Source organism: Mus musculus, chromosome 2 (genome assembly GCF_000001635.26).
Source record: "Mus musculus strain C57BL/6J chromosome 2, GRCm38.p6 C57BL/6J".
NCBI lineage: Eukaryota > Metazoa > Chordata > Mammalia > Rodentia > Muridae > Mus > Mus musculus.
Window position 1 is genome coordinate 29,486,797 of NC_000068.7, and position 17,525 is coordinate 29,504,321.

Genomic DNA, 17,525 nt, shown 5'->3' on the forward strand with positions numbered 1-17,525 from the left:
GGGTTCTCAGAGGCTTAGAACGCACCCATAAAAATGGATTTAAGATCGAGTCTCTGAAAGTTCTTGAACCGGGAGCAATTAGACATCTGAGACTTGACAGGTTTCTATCCACAGTCTGTTAGGAAGCTGTTTTCTGGCCTTGGAGCCTCCATTAATCAGCTGCTCAGGAGCCAAGGTTATGGATCCCTGACCCTGGAGTACAAATGGGGTACACTGCCCAGTTCGACCTACAAGGCATAAACTGGGCTGAATGAGGTCTGGTGGGACCCGGGCAACTTACTTCTTTCCTAATGCTACCGGAGTGGTGATGCCCAAAGTGGGTCTCTCTGCATACTACCCTCTAAGAAAGCCAGTAGACACAGATTACACGCGGAAGCACTGGTCAACCAAACAACTAAACCATTTGCTTGGCTGCAGTTCTTTTCAGAGTGTTTTCTGAACTGGCCCACGAGCACAGACTTCATAAGGAGGAGGTTTGCTGTATCACTTCTAACTAACTAAGCACTTCACTGGGCCAGTCTGACTTACAGCAGAGGCATTACCTGGGCCAGTCTGACTGCAGACCCCTCATTATAGAGTGTGTTCCATGCATTGTTGTCTTGAAGAACTTCTCAAATACTTACTTTAACATTAGAAACTAAAGCAGCTAATGTCTCCTGGATCAGAAAATTATTGAAGAAGGTACTTGGCTCAGAAACCATACTCTCACCTTCCCACTTCTGGACTATTTGGTGGTGGTGGTGGTGGTGGTGGTGGTGGTGGTGGTGGTGGTGGTGGTGGTGGTGGTTATTGTTGTTTAACTTCCAGGTAAAACTGTGTCTTGTGTGTGACAAAGTCAGGGAAGTGGGGGAGATGGTGAGTGACTAGCCAAGATTAGGGAAGGACAGAAAAATATGGAAAGGATGACATGTCCTCTGGAGTGGATGACATTTCCCTGTCCTGACCCTGCCATAGGGCCTGTGTCTAGGAGGGTACAGCTGGCATTTGCTACCTGAATAAATGGTTAATGCTCTGAGGTCTTGGTTGGATGGTTCTGTCTAATGATGCATCGTGTTCCTAGTTAGCTGCCCAGTGTGAATGGACTTTCACTCCTAGAATCAGGAGTTAAACACGAGAGCTTTCCTTTTTCTGCAAATAGCAGGTACCCATTTCATGCATGGCTGTCTGCTGCCCTGCTGCAAAGCAAATAGCTGTAGGAGTTAGTGTTCAGGAGCAGGAAGGGGTTTAAGCCAGCAGCTCCAACCCCTTCCTCTCTGTCTTGGGAAGTCGGCGGGTGTTAGGAGTAAGACTGGCTGTCACAGAATTGAGCAAAGCTAGTTGGTGCACCTAGGGCAAGCCTGCCCCAGCCCTGGAGCCGTGACTTCACTAACCTCGGAAGCAGCAAGATCTGGTAGTGGCAGGTGTCTTCTTTCCAAAATCCTCCTTCCAGTGCACCATGGCTGCGTTCCCCCCATTAGTCTCACGTCCCACAGACTGTGGCTTGTTACCCAAAGGAAGGATCCCTGGCTCACCCTTAATACAGGGAAATCAGTTAAAGCACTTAATTTGGGCTGAGTCTTTATTGGTGCACTATTGCAATTAAGTTAGATTAATGAAAGGTAAATTCCAGTCTATACATGAAAAAAAAATGTCTTGTAAAGATCCTAATTAGAGTGTGTGTTTATTTAGCCTATCGTGCTTTAATTGCATCCGTCTTGCTATTTACAAACAGGCATCATTAAAGAGTAATGAGTATGTGAGGAGCATTAATACTCGCAGCAGATGGGGAGGGGCAGTGGAAGTCTGCTGCTGGATATGATTTTCAAATGAAGGAGAATGCGGAGTGATGCTGGGGGTGGGGGGGGAGCCAGTGTTATGCAAGACAGCAAGCAGCGTGTCCTTCACTGCAGAGGGCTGGCCTCTTTTAATTTGTTGTGGCAGTGTAATCTGTAGAAGGAAACAGACACTTCACACCATCGTCTTCGACCTTAGCTAGTCATACCATCCATTGCCCACACACACTGGCCCTGCACTGTGGGACATCTGCCTTCCAAGCCACAGAGGTTCCCAGGAGGCTGGAAAAGCCATGCAAGGTGCGGGGCTCTCCTCATAGTACACAGCTCTGGGCCCTTTAGCAGCCTTTCAGAAAATGCAAACATGCAGTAAAGTGAGAAATAAGCTTCTGGTGTTTCTTGGCACCTCTAATATCACGTCCCAGTCTTACATAACTTCAGTTGTTCTTGGAGTTAGATGCAGCTCTGTCTTCCTTAGGTGGGTGCTTAGTCACTCCTGTCTGCTCTCACCTGACGTAAGTGCAGAAAAGCTGAAGTCCCAAATGGAAAAGATGAGAGCAGATGGGAGCGAGCAGCAGAGCCACAATGGTCCGCTACCTCATTTCTCTCATTTTTGGTACGCTTTCTCTTCTGGGGCCACAGTATGACCCAGTGGTGGTCTGGCTTTAACACTCAACACCAAAAGTGAGTAAATACTCCCTATTAATCAGGTTTCAGAACTGGGAATGTGGTTCAGTGACAAAGAACTAAATGTGTGAAGCCCTGGGTCTGATGCTCAGCACTGGCAAACAAGCAAAACCTAAGAAGCAGGTTTAAAATCCAGGGGTGGAAGACCCAACCCCAGCTCTTAGAATCCTGACTGCATAGTGTTTATAGGAGTAAACAAGAATCTAAAGTGCAGTGCCTTGGTTTCCCCATGTCCAGCTTATTGCACACAGTGCTGGAACTGCCTTCTATATAAATGCTAAGTGCTGCTATTGGAGCTAGAGTGGAGCTTAGATTTCTCCGGGGAGTCCTTGGTGAGTCCAGGCCCTAGGTTAATTTATTTTAAATCAGGTTATAGGAACTCACAGTTTTCAGTACATTTTATGTTTATCTTCAAACAAACTCAGCTTAGTTTTAGGCTACCCTAAACAAAAGTAAAATATTTTTATTCAAACTACCCTGTGTCTTTAAGGGCACAGATCGCTGCGTTATCCAGCCCAGAAGGGCCAGGGTGGGGCTGTGAATATGTGTCTTCTGTAGTTAACTTACAGCTGTTCCCATTTTCAGCTCAGACAACTGTGGGGCATATTTTCCCATTCACATTAATTGGATTTTAAAGTGACCTTGTCCATGTATTGATTTGAATTAAAATTTTCTACATCAAGGTCAAGTTGGCATACGTCTTACAGACAAAATATTAAAAAGCCAAGTGCTGCCTAACAGGGTATTGGCAGGAAAACTAGAGATTTAACAAAACCAGGTTACCCCCGAGGGCACCGTAGCACCATTCTAACACTATTGCAGGTCCACGTGGGGGCTGCCATCACCTGTTCCTCACCATCATGGAGTCCACTCCTGCTTTAAGTCAGCAAAGAGCATCTCTGTCACTGTCACTCGGGCCGGGCTTAAGGTGTAAGCCTTCAGCTCCACACATGGCACCCAGGAAAGTCAGGATCCTTTAAAACTGGAGGATCATCTCTAGCCCTTTGTCATGGGTCCAGTCTAAGACCTGCCGCTCAGCAGGCTTCTCCTGGACATTTCAGAAGTAGCTCAAACTTTGCACAGGAAGTGATCCTTTCCCTGTTTTTCTCCTTTGTCATCTCAGGAAATACCCAAGCCATTCAATTGTCTGGGGCTCAAACTGGACCCTGGGAAGACCCTTCACTGCTCTTTGCCCTCATACTCAGTCTAACAGAGACTATGGCATTTAGCTGTTGCTGCTGGTGGTGGTGGGTGTACGTGTCTGTGTGTCTGTACAAATGTGTTTGTTCACATCCACGTAGAGGCTAAAGTTGGCATCAGATGTCTTCCTTGATCACTTTCTGCCTTAAATCCTGGGATAGGATCTCTTATGCTCTTATGTCGCTCCAGAGCTTACGGTTCAGCTAGTCTCTAGACAGCTTACTCCAAGGATCTCCTCCCTAGGCTGGGGTTGCAGGTTGGAGTTTATGTGGGTACAGAGATCCAGACTCACTTCTCATGTTTACATAGCAAGGGCTCCACCCACTGAGCTATCACCCAAGCCTCAAATCATGTCAGTCCGTGGCATAACCCCATCCCTACACTGATGCTTTTCTTTTTTGTTTGTTTGTTTTGTTTTTCAAGACAGGGTTTCTCTGTGTAGCCCTGGCTGTCCTGGAACTCACTCTGTAGACCAGGCTGCCTCGAACTCAGAAATCCGCCTGCCTCTGCCTCCCGAGTGCTGGGATTAAAGGCGTGCGCCACCACGCCTGGACTGATGCTTCTCATGATCTCCTTATTTGCTTTCATGATCCTCCATGAAGCAGATGTTGTTTAACTGTACTCATCAGACATGGCACTCCTTTGCCTGGGCCTGCAAGGTGTCCCTTGTCACTCAGAAGTAAACACCTGCAGGGTGTGGTGGCACATGCTTTTAATACCAGCACTCAGGAGGGAGAAGCAGATCTCTGTGAGTTCAAGACCAGCCTGGTCTACAGAGTTCCATGACAGCCAAGACTACATGGAGAAACCCTGTCTCTTGGGGGAACAAAAGGAAGAAAAAGAAAACAAAAACAAAACCGTCCACATCAGAGACTCTGCTTGACCCAAGCTTTTCCATCCCCCCCACCCCCAGTGCTGTTGCTATTGATCCTCCCTTGCTATACCATGCACCTGGCCTGGACTGCCTTGGTCTTAGGAAACTTCAGTGAAACTTGACCCAATCCTTTTCTATAGATGTCTGTCTTCTGACCCTGTACAGAGTAGTAGTCTCCCACCACTTCCTCTCCCCTCCAAGATGTCCAGGCACAGGAGCAGACATCCCTTGTCCATGCTCCATCTTGGCACACTGTGGCTCCCTAGTAAACATCTGCGTGAACAAACAAGCTGCTAACACCTCATTTTCCACACATCACCCTTTCCTGAACAAGCCCTTTAAGCTGTCACTGTTTGGTTCATTTCCTTCATAACTGCAGTGGCCCTTTATCTCTTACCTGCCTGTCTCCTGCGACTAGACCACCAGCTCCATGAACTGTCTGTTCCATTTACCTCTCTCAGTGCCCATGTCTGGCCTGCACGTGATCCATATTAACACACAGATGGGGGAAGAACGCAAAGGGCAAGGCATTTGCATTCCAAGGTAGCTCTGAGCCGTGTCATCTGTCTGCCTGTCTCTCCTGCCCCTTCTCTCCTTTCTTAGTATTGCCCTTTCTCCCTTCAAATCCATGTTTTACTGTCCAGCTGCTGCAAAGAGTCAAATTAGCAGGCCTTACTGGGATATGCGGGAGCGGAGCCTTCTGTCAGGCCACTGTGTGACCCCTCAATCCCAATGCTACACCCAATGCAGCGGATTCCACCACCACACAGTACCTTGAGAAGGGGCTTCGTTTCCTGACAGTCATATTCTGTGCTAGGTTCAGGTACAGGGTGTATGCTGTGGAGGATTGCTTTCAAGGCTGATGAAGTCCCCATTGTTTTTAAGATGGTTAGGAATCATCAGGCTACTTCTCCATCAGCTAAACCCTGTCCATCCCTACTCCTTCTGGAAGGGCTGTATGCATGTATATATCTAAAAATTAAAGTAGACTTGATTTGATTTTGATAATCCCTCATACCACAGAGAAAACCTGAAAGGGAACAAGCTCAGGGTTGGGAAACATGGCCCATTCTCTTCTCTTTGGATTTTTGTTGTTGAGCGGGAGACAAATAGGATTGTGAGGAATTTTATGTCTATAATAAAAAGCAGAAAATTATTTTGTAACTCTCTGTCATGAACCTTTCTTTGAAATTTGCCAAGCAGCTAGGTCTCCTGTGATACAAAATCCCCCAGCAATCGGGGCAGCCTTAGCTTTTCTAGAGAGACAAGAGTTAAGGAAAGTTTAGAGTGTCAATGGACTAAGCTACCTAATGAGAAATGAACTTTATTACATGGGGTGTTTAGTAATTATTAAAAATAATGGCAATAGTAATATAGCAATTGCTGCCATGCATTGAGCTAAGGACATGATACCGGGAGATGATAGCCCCAACTGAGTGCCCATAGAGGCCCCACCATGGAGAGAAGGCCAGGATTCACTAGGTGGCTTCTCCTAGGCCATATACCATTCTGTTGGTAGCAGAAGAGACTCTGAACTGCAGAGCCTCTGTGTCTTTTGCCTGTGGCAGGAGTCTGTCAGGAATTACCCTACAAGACAGCCAGCTGAGCCTTTACCCATTGCTAAGCACTCACATAGCCACCCTTGTCCCTTCCTGCTGTCAACCAGCTAAAGAAGTGGGGCCAAGCCAGGATTTGCATAGGAGTCTAGGGGAGTGCCACTCTCACGTGTTGTTGGGCAGACTCCTCTTACCTGCCTGAGTATTTTTCCATCCTTGTCAACAGGAGAAATAAAACAACCACCCCTTGCAGCCGGTTGACTTGCTATCTCAAACTTAGTTTCCAGGTGGGAGTCTCTTCCCAGTTTGTTTTTCTTCCTCAGATCGCCCTCTATGTGTGCTGTGCTGCTCTAGCGTGAAGCACACAACGAAGTCCCTCTCTTATGCTTACCCTGAACATGGAGAGACTTGGTTTCCTGGGCTGCTCTTCTGTGTGCCCTGGTGCTTTCCTATCACAGCCCAAATTCCCTTGGGAATGTGTGTGCTGCCCTGCCCTGCCCTCACAGAGTCCACCCCCTAGCCCTCCCCTCCCCCATCTTACAAGGTACTGCAGACAGTTCCCGTGCTTGAGCCCATCCTTGCCAGGGCTTGTGTCCCTCAAAGTCAGCCTGGCTCAGAGGTTTGAGTCTGCAGCCAGCCCCACCTGTTCCTAGAAAGAAGCAGCTGCCAGCACTGTGTCTCTGCGTCCTCCGGCCCCTTGCTGCTGCAGCTTCCGAAGCTGTCATTCAGAGACACAATTCTGCCCAGCATGGCTCTAGCAGGGCTTCACATATCCAGCAGCTGTGTAGAGTCCAGAAGGCTGGCTTTTTTAAATACACTAAAATTAGACAAAGCAGGTACATTATTAGCGTCTTACCACAGGGCTGGGAGTATGCACAAAGCCATTGGTGAGGGAAGCCGACGTCCTAGGGAGTAGGGTTTAGAGCTACTTAGCACAGTGCCAGAGGAGATTGCTGGGAGGATGGAGGGTCAGGTGACTCCTGGCCCTGTGGTCACTGTTGCTGGCATTTGGATTCATGTGCTAGGCAAGATATGGGGAAACAGCAAGAGGTAGCTCCCGGCCTTGCACAGAAAAACAGTGACCTTGGACTCCTGTCTCCAGCTTCCTTCTGTTAAAGATGGAAATAAGACAGCTGCCGGGCTGCCTCCTGGGTTCCTAGAGGAGTGCACTGCAGCTATGCAAGCATGTCCTATCCTTAGGGAAAGAGGTAAGGTTTCTCATTCCGAGAGAAAGCCCCCAAAGCTGTACAAAGCCTGGTGGCTCTAGGTGCTTTTTCCAGTCTGAATCTAAGAACCTTCTTTGGGGGTGCGGGGGGAGTCCTTGGAGCACTCATGGGAATTGCCTCTGGGCACAGCTCTCTCCATCCATGTTGGTTGTAGCAGATGGCTCTGTGACACACCACTGTCCTCCATCAGTGCTCTGTACGAACACTGAGTGGTCCACATGGGGAGCACCTTGTATCCTCCACTTCTGTTCAGGTAAAAGCCATTTTTATCACACACACACACACACACACACACACACACACACACACACCAGGGCTCAGGCTCAGTTTATTCCTTTAACAATGACAGAGCTGGGATTTTGAGAGCACTTGACCCACCCACATCAGGCAGCTTACAACCTCCTGTAAGCTCCATGGGATAAGATGCCTCTTCTGGCCTTCACAGGCATCCACACATAGGTGACAGCAGTTACTACATTCCCTGACCCAGTGTGTAGACCAGTGGATACATCTCACATGATAATAGATTCCCCTTAGCACCCCCCCCCACCTCGTCCTTCAGGGTTAGTGCAGAGGAAGTTCCTTAGGACTGTAGTGAAGAAAATGACTCCTAAGTCCCCTAGAAGTAAGTAAGTGTGTGTGTGTGTGTGTGTGTGTGTGTGTGTGTGTGTGTGTGTGTGTGTGTGTCTACCTTTCTGCCTCTATATCCCAAAGCTTTTCTTAGAGTGCAGCAGGCCCCTTAAGGCCTTATTTGTATGGTGAAAATAGCACTCATGGGTGGCTTTGTTGAAATGGTTGGCTTTTAAAAAATAAGAGCCCCTCTCCCCAAAGCAGGGCTCAGAACTATAGCCAGCTGTAAGGAGAGCAAATGCTGTGCCCTTTCCCTCTGGCACACGTGTGCAATGTGCCAGGTCAAGAGCCATCCAGCCCCCCATCATAAACATAGATATTGCTCATCTCAAACTACTGTGGCTGCACAGACTGCAGGAATGAGTGTTAAGCAATCCTCACTGCCACAAGGTGGTTACCCATAAGATAGCCCTTCAGCCACCAGGTCTGTCGGTGACAGAGCTGAACCAGGTATTTCTCTCCTCCTTTACTTTCCCCACACTTTGACCACAGTGAGCTAGAATCCTCTTGGGAGAATGCCACTTGACAGGTAGCTGCTGATGACCACCATCCACCCAGAGCATAGCTGGCCCATCCAAGGCTGCCAGTGCCAGTACTTCCAGACACTCTCCCTGTGCTGAGAAGGCCAGCGGGAGGCTGTCTGGTACCTTCCCAAGTGCCCTCTGGTCCCTGCTCAGGAAGCGTGGTGCTTCCTTGACTGTGTGCCACTTACACTCACTGTACCAACTGCCACATAGTGGTAAGTGAGCTCTCAGGAGCTGTGGTGTTCAGTATAGAAAAATGTTACCTTGGCAACAGCAAGCATGCTTCATTACCAGATGGTATTAGCTTTTATCTGTGGCACCCCATAGCCCTTGCCAAGAATCAACCCATAGCCCCTGTCAGTGAGCATCTTGCTTCTGACTGTGGCAGTGCTGGCTACATGTAGAAAGATATCCATGGTCCATCTGCAGTGTATTGTATCAGTCCATCAAAGCCCAGGGGCCAACAAAGCCAGGCAAGACATTTACCCATTCCACATACAAGAACATCTGACTCATTGGAATGACACTAAGATTAGAAAGTATGTTGTAGAATGTGCACCCAGCTCCACACTGATGGCAAGTATTGCCCACTCTGCCACATCACACTCAGAAGGATGTTTTGGGTACATTGTGCCCTAAGATGAGCATTGCAACCTGCATCCTTTTTTTTTAATCCTCAGTCAACCCCCCTCCACATTTCATTCCGCTTCTGAGCAGACAGGCATAAGAGATTGACTTGTCCTGTGTCGTACTTACTGTATAGCCTGTGTTATAGAAACCCAGGTAAAAATATAGGCCTTGACTTGTTCTAACCAGCAAATGGCCATCACTGTGGTCGGTTTGAGTCTTCCTTGACCTGCAAGCTGGCAGGTGCTTTCTGCTTAGCACTCATTCATCAGACTCACTGTTTTATTTGTCCTGGAGGGTAGCATCCACAATCCACAGCTTCCCTGTAGCCCCAAGTGTGGCAACAGGAGGGAAAATGAGCCCCAAGTGGTGGCTCACTGGCCTGGACAGTGGCTCTGGTTTCATCTTTGCTGCTGACTGGCTGAGGAACAAAAGCTGCTCCTGAGCCCTTTATCCACACCTGCCTTTACGGTTCTGTCCATCTGGGCATTGCCTGCCGGGCTCCTCCCAGTCCTACAACAGAGGCAGCAGTGTCTCTGAATGAGTCTCTGAATGAAGTACTTCATCCAGAGCTGCAAGGAGGCCAAGCTTCCCCACAGCAGTGGAGAGACATGACTCAGTTTGGATAGATCATCACCAAGAGCAAGCTGAGATTCAAATGCCCCTAACTGTGCCTCTGCAGCTCAGGTGAACTCCAGAGTCCTCTCTCACGGACTTCATAGGGCCTCCTGGAAATGGAAAGACAGTAAGTACATAAGGCTGTGCAGTCTGCCCAGCAGGGTAAGCCATGCCAGCGCTCCCTGGGAAGCATCTGTGGGTGCAGGCTAGAGCCTCCTTGAACCCTAACTTTTTCCACTTCTCCAACCAGCAAAGCAGGAGAGAGGTGCCCCAGCTTAGACTGATGACCCATACACAGAACTTAGAGTGAGCTTCCTTCTTCTTTTCAAAGAGGCATTTAGAAGATGGTTAGAAACCTGCTAACTAATCCAGAAGATGTTTGCTAGTGTTAGACAGCTGCTGTTCTCTAGACAGGAGGTCTGTCAGTGTGGCCGCTTGTCTTTTAAAGATGCATACTAAAATATTACAGAGAACTGATAACTGTTATTGTTATTTGGAGGGAAAGGAGGTAGAGGTGACACTAGGTGGCCAGGGGTTGGGTCCATAGGGGTTTGGGCGGGGGGTTGCTTTTGTTTATTTTTTAGACACAGTTTGAGCCCTGGGATTAAAACCATCACTGTCACACCCTACTATACTAAATGTTTTTTTCACACCAAGTTGGGATTGGGATGGTGGGCCCTGGAGAGATGGCTCAGCAGTTAAGAATGCCATTTTCAGAGGATCTGATGTTTGGTTCCCAGCGCCCACAATAGACAGCACACAACTCCAGGTAACTCCAGAGCTAGAGCACCTCACTCCTATCTCTGAGAGTACCGGCACAAGAAGCGCTCACACGCCGACCCACACACAGATATTTTAAAATAGATGTTAATCTTTAAAAAACAAAAACAAAAACAAAAAACAAACTTGGAAGTCAGGCATGGAGGTTCATACCTGGTGTCCAAGTGGTCAATAGGCAAAAGCAGGAGGATGCTGGGAGTTTGAGCCCAGCCTGTGCTAGAGTGAAATCTTGCCACACTCCTAAAGGGCTGTGAGTTGTTATTGCTGGAGTAGAGTAGCAGGGAGTCGTGTTTGTCTGTCTAGTTGTTGTTGCTGTTGTTGTTTCCACTTAATAGCTCCACTTACTGACAAGAATAGGGTGAAGAGGAGCCAACAGTTGTGTGGGTAGCTTTCTGGTTGGCACAGTGCTCCTCCATAGAAGCTTGGCAGACTGTAATATTTGCCCCAGTAATTAGAATTCTGTGAATCTATCCTAAAATAGAAAATGCCCCTTAGGGTGGCAAGAGGGCTCAGCAGGTCAAGGTGCTTGCCTCCAAACCAAACAAACAGAGTTCAGCCCTCTGGAACTTATGTGCTGGAAGGAGACTCCCACAGGTTGCCCTCTGACCTCTACGCTCACTGTGGCACTCATGTATCCACACACATGGACACACACAATAAGTAAATAAAATGTAACTTCAAGTAATAATGTAGACCCACAAGTACCTGCTGCAGCTGGGTTTATATTAAGGAAACTTGGAAACACCTTAAGCATGGGGCAGCAGGAAAGGGGTTGAGAAGGGCCCAGGGTAGCCCATAGCTAGGCCAGGTAGCACCTGAGACTATTTCTGAAGCCTGTATAGCAATATGGAGGAAGGCCTATGGTATAATTATGTCAGTATTTGGTTTGCAGATCCACATATTTACTGACAGATAACGTATGGACCATCTGAAAGGTCAGCATTGGTCAGCATGCTCAGAGCGGGGAGGACAGACCTGAAGCTCAAGCTCAAGCTCATTGGTGGTTTGCATTTGCTGTCTGTGTGATTATTTGGGAGCTGTCCTTCCTGGTGCTGCTGTGTGTCCTGGATGCAGAAAAAGAGGCCAGGGAAGTGGCCATACTGCTCTGGGCACCCAGTGTGGGGCTGGTGCTGGGGGCAGGTGGAGTCGGCCTCTTCCACATGCAGGTGCCAAAGGCTTATGTTGGGCCCAGGCTGAATTCCATCATGTCCTGAGAAGGGGAAGGGACACCCAGGACCTAGGCTCAGAGCCTTACTTAGCCCACTGCGGGCATCAGGAGGGGCACAGTGCTGAAGAATGATAAGACTTGTCACCGTCTCACACACACACACACACACACACACACACACACACACACACACACACACACACACACACACACACCATGGATGGTGACCATCTTTGGGTAGAAAGACTGGGCCTTTATCTTCCTCCTGATGCCCTTCCACAAAAACTCACTTTCCTGAGACAATTAGTCAGTTAATTAAAACCAGCTGGAATCAGGTGTTTTTAGAAGACAGTTCTCAGTTACTGAAGCTTCTGAGTTGGCCTACTGTGTGCTGGGATGAGCCCTGATTTGTCAGGTCTGCCCGCCCTGTAGCCTGGGCTTCTGCTCTGCCCTACTTCCCCCAGGGGGCCCCTGCTGATCCTGCCTTTATGGTCCATTGGCATCCTTAAATAGTGATTCTGTGTCAGCTAACGTAACAGTATTTAAAAGTACACTGTAAGATGTGTTTGTTACCACTCCTTAAATGTAAACAAATGCAGCTTAGCTTTCTCTTACCATGCTGCTGTTCTGCACAGGTAAAGCACACAAAATGGAAAGAAACATCATACCAGCACCAGTAACAAGCCAGGTGTCAGGGTGCTCACCAGCACCTAGGACTACTCAAGGAAATGGGAAGGTAGTCACCAGACAGGCAGAAAGCTGCAGGGGACACGATGACAGAAAGGGATGCTTTCTAGATGGTAGCACCAAGTTGGCCTGGAAGAACTAGGCTTGCTGTGTAGGCTGAGGTTTCCTTTCAGCAAATCTAGCCTCATCAGAACATCCAAGACCACAGGCCTGCAATGAGCTCTGGGCCAAGCCTGCCTCCAAGGTCTCACCTGGGAATACAGGAGGCATGCACCTCAGGTACTGCCTTCTAAGGAAAGGTAGCATTGCTCCACTTCCTAGGAAGAGCCACATGCCCCTACAGAGCAGTGTGTCTGTCTTCTCTGGCTTTGTGGGAACCTTTTTAAATGTTTTCTCATTGTGTTCAGGATGCAGAGGGTATTGAGACAGGGTCTCCCTGTGTAGCCCTGGCTGTCCTAGAGCTCACTGTATAGACCAGGCTGGCCTCAAACTCACAAAGAGTTCTGCCTGCCTCTGCCTCCCAAGAGCTGGCATTAAAGGTGTGAGCCACCATACCCAGCTTTTTAGGTGTTTTCTTAATCCATGATGTGCTTAGGTTCTGAGCGTGAAGCCCTGACTGCAGGTCTGAATAACACCTAGCTACTTTCCTTCCCTTCAGGTTCCTTTGACATTGTTTCTCCACTTCCATCACGGGCTGCTGGGTGCCTATGTCTGCTCTCTGCATTGTAGTCCCTGTATTATACTCATGGCCATGATACAGATCAGCACCAATGTGTGCACCACGCTCACCAAGTCAAACTTAGGGGACCCTGGCCTCAGAAAGTGGTGGAGAGAGGTCAGGAGGCAAAGCTCTCTGGGGACAGTGGGCTAGGCTAGCATTGCAGTTCCAGAGGAGTTGGCCATGGCTGGGTCTGTCCTGCATGGTGAGGTTATGCACCCAGCCTTCTCTCCGTGTCCTCTGCTGCCTCGCTCAGAATGTGGACAGATAAGCGGCGGTCTCTGCCTCCACCATCCTGCCCAGCTCTGTGATTTGCATGGTGAGCCTTCACGTGTGTGTACTCGTGTCTCCACAGGTGACCTTGGGGAAGGTGTTGAAAGTCATTGTGGTCATGAGGAGCCTGTTCATCGATCGCACGATTGTGAAGGGGTATAATGAGAGCGTCTACACAGAGGATGGAAAGGTGAGTGGCCTGGAGTCTTGGGGATAGGTTCTTCCTTACTCTGTCCCAGAACAGAGTTCTAGGTGAGTTGTACTAATAACCAGCAAATCAGCACTGGACTGATCCAGACTAGTCAGCATGAAGAGGGACCCTTGACAAATACTATTTCATTCTCTCCACTTGCCGTTCTAAACCTCTGCTGCTCACAGCAAGCCCGATGCCCTCACTTGAATTTCTAATTGAGCACCTTAGACCCTAGTTGCCTCATTAGACATGTCTTCTGAGGAAATAGATTTTTTTCAAGTCAGCCAGCACATCAATAGCCCAGGGTTCCACATTTTGCTTTTCATAGAGTCACTAGGAAGACTCAAGTTAGTTTGACACAACCCAATGACACGCTCCTTGACTCTCACAAGGAACAGGCGGCCCTTGGGAAGTCACATCTCAGCTGCACACTGAATGCCTCAGCAGGAAGCAGCAGCTTCTTCCCACAGGTGCTCTGCCTCACAGAACGCTTACTCTCCACAGCTAAACACCATGAGGGCCAGGGCCTAAGTGAAGAGGCAGGCGCTTTCCCCAGGTGATGGCATCCCTGGAAAGTTCACTCTGGTGGACCTGTAGTTTCTTGAGTGTGCACTCTCCATCTGGCTCTGGGGGAAGCAACGGAGGACACTAATGAGAGCTGGCAGCCTTCATTTGTGTCTGCTCCCAAGCATGATGAGCACCTGCCCCACCCAAGTTCCCCCTGTCACTCTGCAGCCTGAGGACCCCCCCCCCTTTCCTCTCTTGGGACCTTTTGCTTTCCTCGTTTCAAATGCTAACATTTCAATGTGTTTGGTAACTCAACGGCCACATTATAATGAGAATAGACTGTTCTTGAAAAGCAGGTGGTAGAGGTGGCTTTGCCTATGACAGATGTTCTGGTGCTGTGCTAAGGTTAACACGGGAGCACACAGCATTCCCACGTGCCACAGACCATGGCTACCAGAGGAGTGATTGTTCTTCCAAGTTCTCTGCCTGCTCTGCATAGCTCTCCCATTTGATAGCAAGTCATTTGTTGGGAGATGCCCTTTTTATTTCTGGGAAAATCATACTGTCCTTCGAGCAAGAGTGCAGAGTGAGTGTGACAGTCTGGTGAGCTTGGCCTCCATGGGATTCTAAATTCTGCCTGGGTCAAGTGGGGTTTCTGATTGCTGGTCTACTCTAGAAGACAGGCAGGCTTAGTGCACCGCCCAGGAAGACTGGCCCCCGCTGAGCATGTGAAGTTCACTTCTCTTGGCTCTTCTCAAGCTTCAGGTTGAAGATTCAGTAGTCACACCTGGTATGAAACAGCTGCTGCTCGCTTAGGCAGGGATTGGATATTGAGAACAAAGAAAGGCTGTAACTAGCACCAAGCTTGCAGAGTTACCAAGTCAGGATGCAAATGAGCCACACTCCAAATTCAGACCAGGAGTGGAGATTCTGCCAGATATGTGTGCTACTGGCACGCTGCCTATGAGGTTCTGCTGACCAAACCCCAACTGTCCACAGTAACACCCAGGGACACCTACACTCTACCAGTGGGGAGCACTAGTACTTGATGCTGCACTCAAGACAAGAAATTATCTACCATGTACCTCTTTAAGCCCACCCCGGTGGCCTGCTGCAGCCATGCTTTGTTCTTTCCCATCTCTTCCTTGACTCCTCTTCCCTGGGCTGCTCTCTCCCTCAGCCCCGCTCCCCTTGTCTGTTCCCAACCATGCTGCCAACACAGGGGTCACTCCTTCTGTCTGGGCTCTTCCTTTCCCTATCTCAGATTCCTTATGTCCCTGGACTTAGTTAGCTATACCACCACCCAACTACCTAAACCTTCCTCCCTGCCACCCCTGAGGGCTGGGCTGTCAGCAGGTGCTGGCTGTCACTTCTCTTCAAGTCCTCCCCTTGCCCCCACACCCCAGGCCCTCTGTCTGTTCTCTGCTTCATCATTCTTGCCTTCATGGAGGCTCCAGTGTCCCTGCCCTCAGCCTGCAAGTTACACTCCCCATAAACACCTGTGAATACATCATCTCTCCTGCTTGCCACCATCCCAGTATACCTGGGGCAGTCGCACCAGAGCAAGATAGGTATTAATGGGTTACAGAGAAGCCCATGCACCCAGGTTTAAGAAACCTTGGGTTACAGATGGTTCCCCTCTATCTTTCTTTTGCAGACCCAAGGATAGAGCCCAGGGCCTCTCACAAGTTAAGCAAGTGTTCACCCCTGAGCCATCCCCTCCCTTCACCCCAGCCAAGAAGTCAAGTGTGTTTAGACATTCTTAGAGCCTTTGGTTTATGCATATGCCTTAGGAATGTGTTAATAAGTACACATTTAGCCGGGCGTGGTGGCGCACACCTTTAATCCCAGCACTCAGGAGGCTGAGGCAGGCGGATTTCTGAGTTCAAGGCCAGCCTGGGCTACAAAGTGAGTTCCAGGACAGCCAGGGCTATACAGAGAAACCCTGTCTCGAAAAACCAAAAAAAAAAAAAAAAAAAAAAAAAAGAAAGAAAAAAGGAAAAAAAGAAGTACACATTTTCTCACAAGGTCACCAAGTTCTTTTGTGATCCCAACTTTGTCCTCAGAGCATATTGTATTGGCAGCTTGTACAACATGCTTCTGAGATCTGGCTTATGGACACCTTTGCAAGATCTGACCCTACCTGCCCCCATTCTCTGCATGTGTCCTATCCACTCCCCAGCCGTGGTGCCCACGTGGTCCTAGGACAGCCAAGCTATTACCCACATTTGCCTGTTCTAACTTTCCTTAGGTGCTTGCTCTCCTACTCCACCCCTGGGCTCATCTCTCCCTCTCCCTCCCCCTCTCCCTCCCCGCCCCCCTGCCTCCTCCTTCCTTCCTTTCCCCCTCCCCTCCCCCTTCTTCCCTCCTGCCAGCCCCCAGCTACTAACTTAACTGACTCCGTGAATAACTCTCTTGCACTCCCAGTGCTCATCTTGGCCATAACTGCTCAGACTGACTCGTTACAGAACGGGAGGCTGGAACCTAGGGTGGGGAATCGCCTCTGTGAACGAGTCCTGTGACCATGTCCTAAGGGTACACCTCAGTGCCTGCAACAGCCTGGAAGCACTGGTGTGTGTGGGAAAGAGGCTGATGGGATAGCCTGCCTGAGAGGCAAAACTGCTTAGCTGAAATGGAACCCTGAAGAATCAGGAAGCCGCAGGCATTAGGATCATAAATGACCAGACTAAAGGGGCACACATGAGCCCATATACACAGCCTCCTCATGAAAGATTGCTGTATCTCCACTGTACAGCAGAAAGTGGGCATTTTGAGGGAACCTGGGTTTGAGGATGGCTTGTCTCAGAGCATGCTGGGGCACTGTCTCAAGCAAGGAGTAGAGCATGTAGCTGGTATAGCAAAGTTATATATGCTGACGATCATCACATAAGGCCCACACTAGAATTCCTAAGTACCGTCCTAAGCCCATCTCCCCAAGGCCCATCAGCCATGTGACAGATCTTAGCTGAACATCAAGTCCATTCTCTAACAGAAGTCTCTGAGTCAAGGGTCAGGATCCTGGGGGAGACTGTCCAGCCGCAGGGCAGATCAAGGTGTCGTCTCTCCATGTGCAGAGCAGAGCACAGTTGGCATCACTGGGTTCCGGTTCTCTGGCTCAGCAGCCTTGGGTACGGTGGGATCCTGACTGAAGGGCTTCTTTTTTTTTCCCTGTGCTTATTACAGGCAGGAAGTTGTTGATCCCTTTTACACCTGTGTACATGGGCCCATGTGGCAGGTAGGGACCTCAAAACAAAAGCAAGCAAAAAGCAAGCAAGACTGGCGGGGCCAGGCCTCAAGTGGTAGAGAAGTGGGCTGACCGGCCTGAGGCCGACTGCTCCTCACCGTGTCATTAGTGCCAGTTTCTTAATCACCTAACAAAAGAGAAGACACTGCAAATGTCCGGTTTTGAGTGCTGAGCCTGCAGTGGGCACACTTGTGGTACACAAAGTGTCAGATTTGGAAAACACCATTGGAGCTCAAGGTCT

The 17,525-nt window shown here is 49.1% G+C and overlaps 1 protein-coding gene across 3 annotated transcripts in view; it reads left to right on the forward strand.

Annotated features, from left to right (window-relative positions):
• The window catches only part of Med27 (mediator complex subunit 27), a 177,981-nt gene that overhangs the window by 139,987 nt on the left and 20,469 nt on the right, over positions 1-17,525 (forward strand). For all 3 annotated transcript variants that reach the window (NM_026896.5, NM_001290489.1, XM_017319246.1), the window contains one exon: positions 13,423-13,530. In NM_026896.5, coding sequence (NP_081172.2) covers positions 13,423-13,530 — 108 coding nt within the window. The remainder of the gene's footprint in view (positions 1-13,422; positions 13,531-17,525) is intronic.